Here is a 16877-nt window from a genome sequence, read left to right on the forward strand (position 1 = left end):
CTCTCTCTCTCTCTCTCTCTCTCCCCCTTTCTCTCTAAATCGTTAATTGCAAAACATTTGCAATCTGTACAACAAATCGGTGCCTTTGGAAAATGTACGATCCATTTAATTCTCCTTGTATCAACCAAATACGTATAAAATTTTCTGCGATTTGTAGAGACCAACAGAAATGGCTAAAAAAATCTATTGCAATTTTTATAAAAAAGTTACACTAACGAGATTAAACCATCAACAAGATCGATTATGAAAACCAACGATCCGTAGTAGAACGGCAATTCTAATTTTTTTAAATTCTGACGAATAAAATTGTGAACGATCTTATTATAATATCTAGAATATCTAAGAATTGTTCTAAAAAAAGGTGCACGCAGAGGTAAAAGATTATCTTGGAAGAAATCTAGAAAGGGATTTTTTCTTGCAAAAGGGATTTTAAATAACGTTTTACGATCCTTTTCAGTCTTGATATTCAATATAGACGCTGATATACTATAAATAATTATCGAAATTTAATTCACGAAATTTTTTAAATATATATATGAATCATCATTGAGAGAAATCTATTTCGACATTTCTTCAAAAACAGACGTTTGTCACTAACGTGCACCCTTTCCGAAACGTCCTGTATAATTTTATCGAAGGATTTGAAAAATTAGTCTCTAGATTTTTACTGATTTTCGTATCCCCTATCATGCTATGTTACAATGCGATTAAAACATGAAGAGCTTCCTGCGAGCTCCACACAGAGAAGTCAAGCACGAGACTTCTGTTGCACCTGTTTCACATTAAGAGACATAATTACATCGCGCATTTGACATCCTTCTCAGGAAATCCTTCACATTGTTTAATTTCGCACATCAGGATCCGCGAGCGAGAGATGAAAAGGATAAAATTGCATTTCGTAAAAAAATGTAGATCACACATTTCTCGCAGAATGGCTTCGGATATCCCAAAAAACGCTCTTGTAGAATAAAATTGTTGCTGTCGAATGATCCTCTTATATCGAAAATTCGCTTATGTAATTAGCGCTTATTGCGAAACGGATGGGACGTTCGTGTTTCGGAAACATTTAATGTTTTCAACCGGCATATACGAGTCCACTTTTTATTATTTTTTTTTTTTGGCCATCACATGTGTTAAAATATGAGTCGGCCTTATCGCAGCTTTGCTCTTTTGACAATCTGTAGCTTCGACTTTTAATAATTTGTAATTGAAGATGTTCGATGGAATTGAATCTACCGGTTGAAGAATTAACAAGGACAGAGTAATTAGAGAAGACCGAGGGTGTCTACTCCCTGGGAAAACCTGGAATTTTCAGAGAATTTTTTACCTTGAAAAATTAGGACATTTTATTCAATTTTGTAAAAAAATATTTCTTTGCTTTAATTTTGCCTTTATATCGCAAGTTGGCAATCAGTGCAACAATGCACATCCGTATACGGATGAATCATGACTTTACACAATTCATTGTAATTCTAATTTCATTACATAATTGGTAATGACAGAAAATGTAACGCGAATGCAAAGATCCTACTCTCGAATCTAGCATGACTCTTAATTTGTTCGTTTATAGAGAGAATATTTTTAAAAAATGCGCACAAAATTAATTTCAAAAATTTTCCAATTTTATCTGAATTTTGGGCGGAAAATGTCTGAAAAATCAGAGAAATCTCAGGGAATTTTTTTACAAGATTCGAATAGACACCCCTATAGAAGAGAGCCCATAAAACAGATAATTCTATCTTAGTCTATCAATAGATTCGCTTTACGCGTAATGATGATATGCTGTAATACGAGAGCTAAAACTAGGCGCTTGTTGACGACGCGTGCGCTTTTCCACGTACGGCGTCTATAAATTTTCAAAATTTTTTAAATTCCTCTCCCTCTTTCTCCTCTTTGAAATCTGATCAGAAGAGCTGATCTTTCAATTCCGCGATATTCGAGAAAATATAGAATCAAACCTTCATTAGTAGAAATTTATTACGAGAAGGAGAGACGAGGAGGAACGAGAAAAAACGTCGTATATCTTTCGAAAATATTGTTACAGGAAAAATATTCAACTATATAATAATATCATTATTATATTCTACGCACTTTTCTCAAGAAAAAAGCACGTCGCACGCGGATCGCACACGCGTGCGCTATCAAACACGGCGCGAACAGCTTAATAACTTCCTCTCACCAGACGAGCCTCTGTATACACCTAGACTTAAAAACAAATACAATCTTTCAAGGGGAAGAAGGGGTTGAAGGGAGGGGGGAGGGGGATTTGATTTTTCACGTGGTGTCGAAAAGATTTACCAACGAATCTCTCTCGTATACTTGACGAGATAACGAGACGACGAGTTATTTTAGTTTGATTTTCATGCTCATTCGCTTGCGAGTTTCCATGTTGCCAGTTATCACTTGAGATACATTATTATAAACGTTATAACTGCGAATATTAACATCGGAAGTGACGACAGTCCAGTCCTGTCAAGGGGGTGAGGGGGGCGCGGAGCATTCCGGGGAAGATTCATTAGGCTCGCGCGCGAACATTCTGTGTATGTGTGTGTATATATATATTTTTTTAATATATATTATATTTTTTCCATTTTTTTCACCTCTAGCCTATCTTTTTTTGATCTTTCAATTTGGGGGGGGCGTCTATATTTTGATTTTACAATTTTTTGATTCCGTCATTTTGACATTTTTCGCTCATCCTTCACATCAATTTGCGAACCTTCGCGACGGCGTAAATATCTCCGGAATATCTCGCGCAAGTTATTTTTATGACACAAGACACAATTACTTTGAACACCGAACATTGTATATTTATGTGACAATCGAATGAAAGCTGTTTAGTATGACAAATATATTGTACATGATTTTTTAAGTGTATCAGCAGCTAAGTCAAGGAGGGAGGGAGGGAGGGAGGGTGGGTGGGAGGGAGGAAAGGGGTTACTGCTGTTTTCTGCTGTATGATAAACGATAATAATATTAATATTAATAATAATCATTGCGGGAAGACGAAAAAACAGCTTTGGCAGACGATCTTATTATTATATCTTCTGCGCGAACCTCCAAAATGGCGGCTGCCTTCTAATCGAGGAGCTCTATAATGTAGCCTTGTCCTCGTTGACAATCAATGATGCAGATTTTGCAAGAATATATATATATATATATATATATACCAGAGTATATATATATATATATATATATATATATATATATATATATATACCAGAAGAAACCAATAAAACTTTTTTTATAAATCTTATGGATTTCTCTGAATTCGAGAGCTATATATGGGAAAATAATTGCGTCATGAATCCAAGAAATTCTTGCATTGATGAATTCGCGGTGCTTCAATTGCAAAAATATGCATCACTACGAGTGTCGACGAGTAAAAGCCGGTATTTAATTTCACGTTTTCGTCATCTCGAACATGTATATTATACGTGTCGGTTCCCAATCGATTCTTCGGCTGATTGCGCGGCTTAACCGTCCAAGATCTTGCGTCCAATGTGTCCATTTTTAGAAAAACCTTTATGCGATCAATAACTCTATATACGAGGGAACTTGTCGCAAATTGTGTCAATGGGTTAAATATAAGAGTTTTTACTCGAGTGTAAAATATAATATTTTTTTTTGTAATAAACATGCATTTTTGTCACGACTGCGTCATCGAAAAAAGCGTAAACGGCAACACAAACGCGACTCTGGACTCTGGACAATGGATTGGTGAATATCTCCGAGATATCGCCGAGAACAGATGTGATTACCGAGACGTGCGCACCATCCCGAATTATTAACAGCAATTAACTTGTATAATTAACCAACGGCAGAGCGCACCCTGAAAGCGGTTGCAGCAGCACATCACGCGTTACTGCATCCGAAATGCGTGATTCCTAGGCAGTAAATTGTAATAAACGCGCTTCGATTGGCGATCGTCGATCCGTCCAAATTTGTGCTCTGCCACGCAATCAATTGATAATTATCGGAGAAAAGTATCAATTGATATTAAAGTATCGAGAAAAGGAGGAGGGTAGAAGAAGGGTCGAAGAGAGATGAGAGTGCGCTTTCGTTGCCCAATTAGAGGAGATTATTAGAAGTTGGCGGATGATTACTGCTTGCTCGATTTCTTGTTCGACCGTTCACCTGGAAAGGAACAAGAGGAAGATCGCGCTTGTTAGTTGTCAATTTTATTTCTTGAAAATTAAATTATTCGATCATTCGAATGACCTCTTACCTTTGGTGGATTTTTTGGTGTTGGTCTCCGGTTTACACCTCTTGGTGAGTCGTCGCGTCTTTTCGCAGGTTGGGTCGCTGTTAGCTTTCAGATTATCGGTTCTCGTCATCATCTGATTCACGCATCCGCTCCACGTGCCCTTCTCATATCGGCATGCTACAGTCAATCAATGATCGATAAGAAAACATGCCCTAGCATGCCCAACTCCTACAGAATGTAAATAATAGGTAACACACTGTAATCTCACCTTTCTTGCACTTCTTCTGAATAATCTTGGTCTGCTCGCAGGACTTGTCGCCCTTCTTGAGGTTCAGAGTGCGGGACCGCGTATTAGTATTCGAGTCGCATTCCGACCATTGACCCTTTACGTATCTGCACGACGAAGAGCTGCCGGATGCTGCGTCAGCAGATGCGAAACGTCAATAGAAACAATTGAACGTAACGTCGATCAAGCGAGTAGAGACAAAGCAAAAGAGAGAACATGAGAGAGACTTTTAAGGATGATAGGGACCGATTTAATTATGTCGTCTCTATATATATGTGTGAGTACAGAAAACAGTCTGTGTTCGACTGCGCTCGATCGAGTAATATTGCCATTTTATCGAGGAGAAGAGTAAGGGATTAATTGCAGAAAGAGGCACTCACTTCGCTCTTTAGTGCCGCGCACTGTCCGTACAAGAACCTCCTTGTCATCCTCCTCCCACAGATCAGCTTCCGCTCGCGCGGTCATCAAAATCATCGACAAGGCGATGGCCACGAGAGCCAAACTCCAGTACAGCTTCATTCTGTGGAGAAAAAAATCGAGAACACTTGGTTAAACTCCAAAATTAGCATCGTTTTAAATATAACGGAGACGCAGTTTGCAACGCTAAAAGCGATTTGCTACAAGATCGATAGATATTTTTTATAATAAATTTATACAAGCTTGGAATTAATATATGAAATATAATAAAATTATATATAGGTGTACACAAATGTAGATTCTTGTATAATAAATTAATGTCAAAAATTAATATATAAAATATAATAAAATTATATATATAAATATACACAAATGCATAACTTTTTGACGTTGGAGAATAAGCGCGCTCTTCTTGTCTCGTGTTATCTTTTAAACGTTTCTACGCCTCGAAATAAGTTACGGAATGCGTAATCCGAGTATCATCATAAATTCGATAATTCAGCGATAGCGATGACCGTATACAGTATTCCTCTTGAGCTTGGTCAACAAATCGAGCATTGTGCCGAATTGAACGACGACAGAATCTTACGATAAATAAGATTCTTCGTAGCGAAGTGTTTTGCTTTTTGCGCTCTCTTTTTACTTCTTCAACAAATATTCTAAAGTCTCTCTCTTACATTTGAAATGCCAATTAAATTAAAAAAAGAAAACGATTTGGCGTTACAATTACTTTATACAATTGAAACGTCAAGTGACATTATTTTGTACATTTAAAGGGTCAAGTTGTTGTTAATTAAAATTTAAAAAAAAAAAAAGATGGCGTTATGATTATTTTATATAATTGAAGGATGCAATGTGTGTAATATTTCAGAATAATTTTGTTACTAGCATGCACAACGCACTTTGAATTATTGTTATCGAAATCTTCGCAACTATCGCGGAAACGCAGACAAGATTGGAAGAAACGAGTACAACGGTCAGTAGACTCGAGGAGATAAAAACTAAAACGCAGTCTATTCTCAATGCAATACGAATTCAGAGATTCTAATAGAATTATATTTTTCTAATTCTCCCTCTTGGAGAGAATTGGAGCGATGTTATTTCCTCGCACGGTTGTTGGACTTAATTGAATCCTTTGCGGCTCCTCGTTCCAAGAGCTACTTGTCATCATCGGGCGGAGGAGAAGATCCGCAAGAGATAATCGCAAGAAATCTTAACGAGAACCGAGCTCATTGCTCCGAAAAGTTTAATAACCCGGCGCGTTAATGAACGTCACACAATCGCACATTCCGTCGAATTTAACATCGACGTGTGTAATGACACCTTTTGTCGTCCGTTCGTCGGTTCTCCTCGATGTATCATCGACGTATCACCGATGACGTATCGCCGATGACGTATCGCTTTAATAAAGAGATTAATGAATTTTTTTCTATTATCTCTCCCCTCGTCGCGACTCACTAGCTGTGACTCATTAAAAGGTCTCTACGATGTTCCAGTTTCAGGTTCAATTGACATTTTATTTTGACCCTTCTGTCAACGCATAATATTTCATCTTTCTCTTTCATCTGTCAATGTACAAGTATCAACTGCATATTTTCGAGAAATTGCACTGCGGTAATTTTTTTATAGCAGCTGCTGGGCATTAAACATTCTTTCCCATCATATTTTAGAAGGTTTCCTAATACAAAGACTCTCTGTATTTTATTTCGGACAGAGAAAATTTTAGACACATTTTTAAGTTGCTTTGAGTACCTGTTCATTAACAGAAGGATTAATTAAATTCAACAATTTTTTTTCTATTATCTCTCCCCTTATCGAGATTTGCTGTGATTCATTAAAAAGTCTCTACGATGTTCCAATTTCAGGTTCAATTAACATTTTATTTCAACCCTTCTGTCAATGCATAATATTTCAACCATCAATATATGGATACCCAGGTGCCAACTACGTATTTTCAATAAATTGCACTGTGACAATTTTTTTTTTTTATAGCAGCTGCTGCGCATTCAAACACTCTTTCCCATTATTTCAGAAGGATTCTAAATAGAAAGGCCCTTTGTGTATTTTGTTTCAAGCAAAGAAAAGTTCTCCGACACATTTTTAACTTTTAAAGTTTGCTTTGGGTACCCGGGTACTCGTTCATTGACAGAAGGATTAATTAAGATTAATGAATTTTTTTCAATTATCTCTCCCCTCGTCGCGACTCGTCAAAAAGTCTACAACGCGACGTCGCGATTTCGGGTTCGATTGAAATTGTATTTCGAACAAACACTGCGCAAAAATCCCACGAAAGGATGGTTATCTGTACACCAGCGCTGTGTTCCAACGTGCTTCGGAAGCTGAAGATTGATTTATCGGAGGGTGCGCGACGATATACGCACGCATAAACGATTGACTCAAGGTCTTTCCTTAGATCGATGTGGTCGCTTTGCATGTGAATGTATGCGAGGCAATCGCTCCAAACTAATAGCCGCGAAATTAATTAATCACTCGACGATATAGTCGCGAATTATCGCGAGGGAGAAGGGAGGGGAGACAAATTCGGTGACCGACACTTTCACGTCTCGGGATAAATTATTCTCTGTGCACTGTCGAATATATAAGCCATGAATAAGCAGTAGCATAATTTCAGTCGCTCCGCCGAATCCGAGGAACGGATAGAGATTCAAGATTCAAAGACTCTCTCTCGGAGACCCTGTGAGTGAGTTCAGCCTCACTTCAAAGCTTCTCCCGAAGCTCTCAAAGCTCTCTCCGACTAGAAAATTCGGATCAGAGGGTCGAAACGCGAATATGATTCCAAGATACAGAGAGATGAAAGTATCGAATTCAATGATACACATATAGATGTAGGAAAAATGAAAAGTAAAAAAATCTCCAATGAATCTAAATCAATCCTTTTGTCGATGAATGCGCTTTTGTGTTTGGGAACCTCCTTAAAAAAAAAGAATGAAGAAATGATTGCAGTGCAATGTGTTGGTACCCGGGTACCAACATTGATGGAAAGGTGAAAAATTTTTAAAAATCTCTCCAGAAGTGCGATCCAACACTTTGTAACGTACCTACATTTCACGTCCTTACAGTCATTCTCTCCATTAGTCGACATTGAAACAATCAGTGCCCGTCAGTAATCTTGGCGAACCACACACATACATGGGGTACCAATATCTCGCCGGGGGGGGGTCGGTTCTCCTCCCCTCGCAAATCTCCGCTCTCGCGTTGAAACAATTCGCATAGGGAAAATCGTTCAATTCGCGCGCGCGTACGGATTGACGGAATTGACAAAATTATCGTCGCATCAGGAACGCCGGACGCGAATGAGACATACGAATGAGAGTGAGAGCAAAGCGGACGTTGCTCTTCGTTCAAGTTTCGCCGTCGAAGGCCTATTGTCAGCTCACGACAACGATGATGTCGCGATGTCGAGCTGGGAGAGAGAAAAAGAGAAAGAAGGTGAGAAAGAAGGGGGAAAGAGAGATATCGGCGAGCAAAGCAGATAATATGTCGTCGAATATAGACCGGAGGAGAGATACGTATCCGAGAGAACGAGGGGACGTTGCCCGATGTCCAGATATACCCTCGAGAGTTCATATGTATGTTGAGTGCTCTTGTCTCATTTTTTTTTCTCCAATTGCTCCGAAAAAAAAGAGATTTTTTTCTTCAATCGAGAGAAGAGCGAAGAAAACTGAAAAGGTCAATGTCCTCTATATTCCTAGACACAGGAGGGAGATATTTAATTAAACGTGTCAGACGTCTCACGTCGAAGCAACGTCATACTTGAAGTCATACTTGAAAAACCACGTTCAGAGAACGCGCATTTTTAATTTATCAATAACGAAGGAGAAATAAAGCCGCAGATAAAGCACAGGCGAGGCGCGATATCAGACTTAAAAGGCTGACAGCATGAATTAAGTGCGAAACAAGCGCTTGATTTGAACGTTACCCCTTCATTGCTGTCATTTAAGACGCATATATATGCTGGATATATAAGATGCGTATGCTAAATTTTCTCGCTCGTTGAAAATACCGCGTTTCTGGAATAAAAAAACCTTTAATTTTCTCCCAACATATGGGGTTCTTTCGGATTTCCAAGTCCCTGAAAAACTTGGCGTTTCGCGACTATATTATAGCTCCTGGAATGCTCTCTTCGCGAAAGTTGAAAACTGTTCATAGTACTATGCAACTTTGATTGTTTTTAAACTCGCGTAGATATTTTTATATATATTTATTTACATACTATATGTATAAAATGCCAATTTATCATCATAACAAAAGTTGGCTGTTGATATATTCTGAATCAACGCTGGGATGGAAATATCTCTCTTTTATCTTATTTTTTTCGCACAATGACAGCTCCGACGAGGCTACAGATCAGAAAATGGCACATATGTTTCGCAGATTCGTTCTATCTATTCTACAACTGCTAGTCAGAAGACACCTTTCATTTATCTTTCGTACTAGATTGTAGTAGAAGCGGGATAGAGTTAACGTAGAAGAGCTGAACGAAAGGTAGGAAGGGAAAAAATCCTAGAAGGTGAGAAGCTAGAGACGTCGCCTAGAAACAAGCTATGTCCTATCCTTCAGCTTCAACGCGCAGCTATTGCGCTCGCGCAAACGATATATAAATAGCTCGAAAATGAGGGGTTAAAAGGTTACGGCGTGTCTGTGTGTTGCGGTCCTAAAAAACCCGTGGTGTCGTTTCACAGACCTACGCGGCTGGTCACGCAGCTGTAGAAAGTAACGAGGGCAAATTAGTCATCATTTCGCTCGGACGCTTGTGCGCGTAATCGGGACGAATTGTTTGCCCCCGCGTTGTCTGCGAGGAAGAAAATTGCCGACGAATGTGCGCGTAAGATCTCTTATTTAAGCTGGAAAAAAAGGATCAGAAGTTTAATTGAAAATTCAATACGTCTTCAACAGCTTCCTATCCCTTTCTGTTCGCCTTTCAAACTGATACATCATCGCATAGAGTAACATAGACTTGCATTCTTCTTCTTATCGTGTAAACTCCACCTCTGGACATTTCTAGGCATTTCATGTACTTCCTCAACATATACGGAATTCTTAGAAAAATCGCGCGCAAGAGAGAGACTCTTATGGACTATAGGAGATGCGCGCTTCTCCATTCCGGATCGAACCCCGAAGACAGCAAAGAGAGAACCGCCGAAGGGTCGGATAGCGGAGATGATGAAGAGCTCGAGAGGAGACTGTAAGAGACCCGAGAGAGCGAGGGGGAGGCGCGAACGGAACGGAACGAAACGAAACGGAAGAAGCATCGATCGTCGTTGCGTCGCAGACGAGCGCGCACCGTTGGAAAAGCCTGCTTTTAGTTGTGTGCTTCTCCCAGAGAACAACCGCGCGCGCTGGACCAGCGGCAAAAAAATCCTCTCTTGGAGAAGAGAGAGAGATTCAGGGGCGGGTCTCTCCGCTTTGCTCCGCTCCGCTCCGCTTCGCTCGCTCGCTCGCTCGCGGAAAATCGATCAGCAGCGAGGGCCGGGCGGCGGCATTCCGTTCTCTCTCTCTCTCTTTCTTTTGCCCTCTCGGAGAGGGACAGACTCACCTGCCACGGGGATGCCAAACTACGGGCCAAGCTCAATCAGCTTCCAGGCGCACCACTTCCGGGTCCTCTTGGTTCCGTAGTTGCGCGACAACACGTAGCCGTGGAGACACACTCTTAAGATGCTGCGTAGGGTAGGATACTCTTCCAAGTGGTGATGGTGATGGTGATGATGATGATGATGCGACTGCGTGCGATCGGCGCGTCCGTGCGAGAAGAAAGGACGTGTTGCCTCTCCTCGGCGTTGCGATGTCGTCGACTGCTACGTGTTGCTGCCGCCACTGGCACTGCCGCCGCCGATCGGAGTCATCCCCCTTCCCCGGGATCCTCGGTCGCGGCATCCCTCAGGCGCCACGCATATCCTCCCCTCCGCTTCCTCTGCCAATCTTCCCCTTCTTCGCCGTCGTCACCATGGTGATCATCCCTCCTAGGAAAGAGAAAGGAGAGACTGGATAAATAGAAATAGAACCATGGAGAGAGAATATACAGGATGTTTCAAAATTAAATTGGAGCCTCTAACCAGAGGCGCGAGTCTTTGTTAAAAGTTTGATTCTTTTTTTATTTTAGGAATAAAAAAAGATATCATATGACACACACAGTCCGTTTCTTGAATGTGTGTAATTACATACCTGGAATTTAAAAAAACGACTTACACTTAAGAAAAGGATATAGGAAACTTGAATTCTGATAATAGGCGAGAAATAACGACAACGCGTTAGTTAGGATTGCTTTCAAAAATAAACATTTATTTCAAAATTAATGCTTACCATTAATGCTGTATCCTAAAAACTAAGGTCTCTATCCTAGACACCGATTTTATTTAGGTGTTGTCTTAAGAAAATCCCTTAAGAATTTACTGCATTGTTAAGTTGTGTACAGTTTGTTTTCTTGTTTTATAGTACCGTAATGGGTTTTATAGAGCGAATCCAAATCTCAACCGATTCGCAAAATCACATGATTACCCCCCCTCCCCACTCCTTCGAACCCACATTTATAAGAGAGATCAAAACTCCAAAGAGAGAATCCAAGAATCAATAGATGCAAGAATTCGAAAAGACTCAAAGATTCAAGGATTGCAAAATCCGATAAAAGGATTTTGAAATCCGAGCGATTCAACGCGAGTCTATAATACACAAGAATTCCAAAGTCTAAAGACTCTAAGATCCAAACTGGAAAACAAAACCCAAAGAGACTTAAGGATCTATAAATCCTTAACATTTAAAAAACCCGAAAATTTAACGTCTTACCTCCTAAATGCAACGCATTTAATGCGGTCATACCTAATTGATTCGACGAAGAAAATCATGTATACAAAAACTGAGTTGCGCGTTATTTTTATCACCAAGCACAATTCGACAGTTCTCACTCTCCAATATAACTCGATAAAGAGTAAAATGATAGTACCGCTAAGTGATGATATCACAATTATGGTTCGGAGTATGCGCTATCGAGGACGCTTCTCTTAAACAGCATCTTTTGTAGATTGTACCAGTTCTCCAAATGACGTTTCCAAACATTGTCGTAGCTCCGCGTAACTTACCACCAGAACACTTTGCTCATCTCGAGACATGAGACATATCTGTAACAATACATAGTTTATGATTACCTCTTCATGTACACCTTCATGTACTTCCTCGTGTACAATATACATTTAAGAAAATGATTAAAAATCTTTACCTTATCCTGCGAGCCGGAGTCGAGCTTATTTAAACAAGCTACGACGTGCGCCAGATCCAACCAGGGCCTACCATCGGCTGTTACTTGATGAAACACATAGTCCCTAAACAATTTGAGCATGTAGCGATCGCCTGTCTCCGCCCATGTAGGTTCCATATTAAGCTCTGGTCTCTCGTTGATGGTTGCTAGTTTAACCAGCAACTTAAATAGTCGTCCGTTCTCCAACTCCTTGGCAACTTCGTTTTCTATAACGTCCAACCGTAACTGGGCGGCATCCAGCTGTGTGTAAAATCGCGCACCAATCATCGGCATGAGATCCGTGACGGTCTTACGGGGTTGACTTGACAGCAAGTATCTAAAAATTATAATTACACGATGCTATTAAGACTTCTGGTTCCGCAAACCATGCGAACACATTAGATTATAACATCAGAAGCAAGAATTTTTTTTCTTATACATCAAAATAATTTTTTCATATAATTAATATTAGAGCCAATATAGATTTATGAGATATATTAAAGACTCTCACTCTTTGTTTATTCATAAATATTACCGTGAAAGCTTTGAATCAAACAATATTATTAAGCTACTTGATTGAAGGGTTCGCAAACTCACAGAATAAGATTTCGAAGGTCAGTGGAGTAGGAACGTGTGATCAGCTCGATGGAGGCTGACATATTGTCGCGATGAACGGCGATAAGACTCCGACATGCCAGCGCCAAGACTAGCTTGCCGAGTGCTACTAAATCCTCTTGCTGATAATGCGGGATGAGAGTGAGCGGATTCGTGGTGTTCCCATCTAAAGTGACCACGTCTGGAATGGCGACGCAACTCAAACGAAGTCGCGTCCGTGATGTAAGTAGTACCTTAGTGGGATCTAAGCATCTGTACGCCAAGCCTGTAAAAAGTGCGCAAGTCAGATTAATGCAGTTTCAAGCTAATGAGATAAATTGAGTAAAAAAATTAAGATTTGAAGATTCACGGATGTAAAAATAAAGTCGGACTTTACAAAATTCAGAGTGTCTACTCAATTTTTGTAAAAAAATTCCCTGAGAATTTCCTGATAAAAGTAAAAATATAAAACAAAAAAAAAATAATTAATTATAAATGTTTCAAGAAATACTAATTTATTTAAATTAATTTATTAAAATTATTTATTAAATAAATGAGGAGTACTATTTTATTTAAATATTATCTATTAAAAAATTGAACAATTTTCTATGAAATTTATAATTTATATAAGATCTTGATACTAAAAATAGATTGTCAATCAAAAAGAATCACATACAATTTTAATAAAAACTTAAATATTGCCAAGATAAATGTTAAATATATGTTTCTCAAGTGCTAAATAAGAATAAAATTAACAAAAGGATAATTAAAAAAAAAATTCCCTGAGAATACCAGGTTTTCAAGGTTTTTTCCAGGAGTATACATCCTGAAGATTTTGTAACGGAACACATTTACTGTCTTTGAAGCAAAAAAGAACAGCGGATATATAAGAACGAAAAATTGATATGTATACTAACCAGCAGCGTGAATAACACGAAATGCGGCAGTGAGTTGAATGATATAGCTCCAAATAACGCTTTCCGGCAGCATACTGCTATGCTGTTGCCTCAGAATAGTGTTTTTGGTGTGACTGTAAGGCCGTGGCGCATTGGGATCCGACGAGAATGGGTCGGTGTAACCATTGAGCTCGGTCGAGGCAAAGTGCTTATTCAGCAACGTCTCCGAAGCGGGATGATAATCGTAGACGAAAACCATGGCTAAAAAAAAAGAACAAAAAAATGAAATCAACGCGCGACTGCACAAGAGATAGGCACATGGAATGCGCTTCTTAAATACGTACAATGATCACCGAACGCTTTGGTGGTGAATACTTCTTTCAACTGAACTAGATTCGTGTGCGATAGCCGCTTCCACATGTCGACCAGTACCATACACTTTGTGTTTGTGGCGAGTCGGAAATCTACGAGCATCGAGTTTGATTATGTCAAGTGTCAAACTGGAGAGGGATTCTACGAAACAACAATGAAACTCACCGTGCACACGACGTAAACAGTATCGCGTTCCAGTCTTGATATTGGTGGCCTTGTAAGTAGAAGTTTGATATCCCAAAACCGTCGAGGCGGGTTTATGCATCGGCTCCAAAGGACATAACTCGTGGTAACTGTCAACCTCATTGGGCAAGTCGGGAAATCGTACCACATCAGGCTGTGTCAATGTCAACGCATGCTTCTGCAGTATATCCAGCCGCAGACTTTCGCTGACAAAGAAGCTGGGAGCAGTTTGAGGGGGTGGGGTGGAGGGAGCGGAGGAATTATTGGAGGAAGGTGGTTTCGTGGTTTTCGCGGGTTGCAGATGCGAGGGTGTACCTGGATAAACATAGCCGATATGCCCTGCTGCTACGTGTCCGATCTAACATGGAGAATACGATGCAAAAATTTAATATAAATGTCATTCTCATCTCGTTACTTAAGACAAAGGAAAAGTCTTGTGCGCTTACAGCCTCAGTGCCATCTTCTGCTCCAACATGGTCGTTGGTTGCATTCCCAAAATAAAAATACGTAGTGCCACCTACATTCTCCTGCGAATGAGTGTAGGAGTTGTTAAAGAGATTCGGCGAGCTGCTATTGCTGCTTGTAAGGCCTCTCCCTGGCACAAATTCAGGACTGGCAGTTACCTTCTTTTGCGAATCCAGAGAAAGATTGGACAAGTGCTTGGTCACTGAGTTTGTGTTCAATGCTATACCAGAACCTGGACGATTCTGTCGACGGAAAGAAAATTTACACAAAGAATTATTTAAGATACTCTCTCATACTACCGTTAAAATAACCTGCAAAAATGATCAAAGTTACCATGTAGGTAGCAAGCTTGGATTCCAACGGTATTCCTCCGTTTGTCTGGGGATTATATGGAACAAATATTGATGGATCCATTGCTTCCTCAGCCACTGCATTTACTATTTTCGTTTCTTACTCTCTCTTTCACTCCTTACTCTCTGTATTGTCCTTAATTAAATTCACCACCCACTTTCTTCTCGCACTGACTTTTACACAAAGCGCTTTATCTTGAAAGTTTCTTCTCTTTATCTTGCAAATATAAATCAGAGTTCCATCCTCTTGTAACATATCTTTAAAAATCACAAATAAGAATACTCGCAGAATCATATAAAGATATAAGGTAAAATAAAAATATATACATACAATAAGCACTCCTCAATGTACATCTAATAAATATATATTAGTGCAATTTCTTTTCAAAGTTTAATGTAAATCATCGCAGCACTAAATATATATATACCCATATTTATCCAAATAAGACTTTCCATTTCAGAAATCAACAATGATTCGTAACCTGCAAACCTAAATATATCAATCTAAACAATACCAAGTACTTGTATCAAAAATTCATCGCGTATCGAGCAAAAAATCCAAGTGATAGGGGTCAATTCCAGGGTTCCTTATCAGGGTCGCAACGTTACTAGGAGAAAGAACTCGGGATAGTAGTGTAAAATAATATAAGGAAGCTCGAAATGACTGGCATGATGAAGGGAAAAATACGAAGACACGACGAGACACGCAGCAATGGCAGCTGATTATGACAACAGGCCGAACGAAAGGGGGAAGGAGCGCGCGACGAAACGAACAATGCACTCGGTTCGCCTCGGCTGCCCAGGTGGCGGGATACCAAGTAAAACCGCGAGGAACCGACGCCGACGAACCAACTGACGACAGGAGCGCGATGGAAAACCTCTGTATGTACCTCGAATACCTGACGAATCGCCGACGACATAACCCATTCGTTGTGTCACCGCTGTTGCTTCTCCTAGTAGTCAGCGCGTCGCTTTCTCGGCGCGACTCGCCGCCGAAGTCGAGTCGGGGGACGGACAGACGGACGGACGCTTCCCTTCTCTCTTTCCCCTCCGCGAAACTCTTTCAGCGAGAACAGGAGATTCCTCGATCACGGTGTCACATCAGCACATCGCTGATTTCTCTTCAGCTTCGGACGACGGATAGACAGGTAGACGGATAAAGGTGAAAGCGCGAACACACGCTCCGCTTCGGTTGGCTCCCGCCTGATGATGATGCCACCGTATGTACGTATGTGTAGTATATGCATGCATGCATGCGTGCGTGCGTGCATGCGTGCGTCGTGCGTGTTTACCAGATGGATGGGGGGAGGGGAGAGACAGGCCCTCTCTTTCTCTATTTTCTTCTTCCCCTTTCCACGGGCTTCTCTTCCTCACCTCCTGTATGTATTCTGTATGGATGTGTGTTTCGTCGTCACAGCTATCCGCTATCCAGATCGTGATCCCCCTTCCTCCTTCTCTCTCGCCCCCCCCCTCCTCCTCCTCGTCCTCGCGAAAGCGCGCCATCGCAGTCCCTTATTCGATCGCAGCTGTCCTGTCTCCCGCGGCAGCCGGCAGCTTGTCTTCTCTTCTCTCTAGTAGTAGAACGTAGAAAAGGATGGCGGCGCAAGCTCTCCCTTTCAGGAAATATGCTCGACCAGATGAAGATTTCCCTCGGTCGAGACGGAAATGCAGTTTCCATTTATGGAAAAAGTGTCTTTTATCCGTACATGTCATCGCGCACATATGCTTTATATCGAATATACGCAGTTGTCATATTTGTATGTATGCGTGTCTTCTACGTAGAAAGGACATTTCAAAGTCAGCGAATTATTTTTTTTTTTTTTTTTTTTTGACAGCTGACGAAACGAGAATGAATAAT

General features: G+C 40.3%; 2 protein-coding genes across 10 annotated transcripts; both read right to left on the bottom strand.

The window, feature by feature from the left end:
• Positions 1 to 1104: 1104 nt before the first annotated feature.
• LOC145940836 (uncharacterized) lies at positions 1105 to 10756 on the bottom strand. 2 transcript variants are annotated; one of them, XM_083046450.1, is made up of 5 exons: positions 10468 to 10756; positions 4874 to 5013; positions 4476 to 4625; positions 4229 to 4384; positions 1105 to 4137 (listed from the first exon to the last, which is right to left on the bottom strand). In XM_083046450.1, the coding sequence occupies exons 2-5, from the start codon at positions 5010 to 5012 to the stop codon at positions 4103 to 4105; spliced, it is 480 nt and encodes a 159-aa protein (XP_082902576.1). In that variant the 5' UTR covers position 5013; positions 10468 to 10756; the 3' UTR covers positions 1105 to 4102. The 2 variants fall into 2 exon arrangements, with proteins under 2 accessions (XP_082902576.1, XP_082902575.1); XM_083046449.1 differs by lacking the exon at positions 10468 to 10756 and adding an exon at positions 7970 to 8090.
• A 516-nt stretch (positions 10757 to 11272) lies between these two features.
• On the bottom strand, positions 11273 to 16711 carry Pan3 (Poly(A) specific ribonuclease subunit PAN3). 8 transcript variants are annotated; one of them, XM_083046433.1, is made up of 10 exons: positions 16312 to 16711; positions 15351 to 16222; positions 15003 to 15277; positions 14651 to 14911; positions 14187 to 14562; positions 13994 to 14113; positions 13671 to 13910; positions 12757 to 13039; positions 12142 to 12496; positions 11273 to 12043 (listed from the first exon to the last, which is right to left on the bottom strand). In XM_083046433.1, exons 3-10 carry the CDS (start codon positions 15081 to 15083, stop codon positions 11927 to 11929), a joined length of 1833 nt encoding a protein of 610 aa, XP_082902559.1. In that variant the 5' UTR covers positions 15084 to 15277; positions 15351 to 16222; positions 16312 to 16711; the 3' UTR covers positions 11273 to 11926. The 8 variants fall into 8 exon arrangements, with proteins under 8 accessions (XP_082902559.1, XP_082902560.1, XP_082902564.1 ...); XM_083046434.1 differs by lacking the exon at positions 16312 to 16711 and having other exon boundaries at positions 15351 to 15501; positions 15910 to 16280; XM_083046438.1 differs by lacking the exon at positions 16312 to 16711 and having other exon boundaries at positions 15351 to 15509; positions 15910 to 16280.
• Positions 16712 to 16877: the final 166 nt, after the last annotated feature.

This window comes from Prenolepis imparis, unplaced genomic scaffold (assembly GCF_030444845.1).
Source record: "Prenolepis imparis isolate NDT839.2.m4 unplaced genomic scaffold, iyPreImpa1.0 SCAF_9, whole genome shotgun sequence".
In the NCBI taxonomy this organism is placed as follows: Eukaryota; Metazoa; Arthropoda; class Insecta; order Hymenoptera; family Formicidae; genus Prenolepis; species Prenolepis imparis.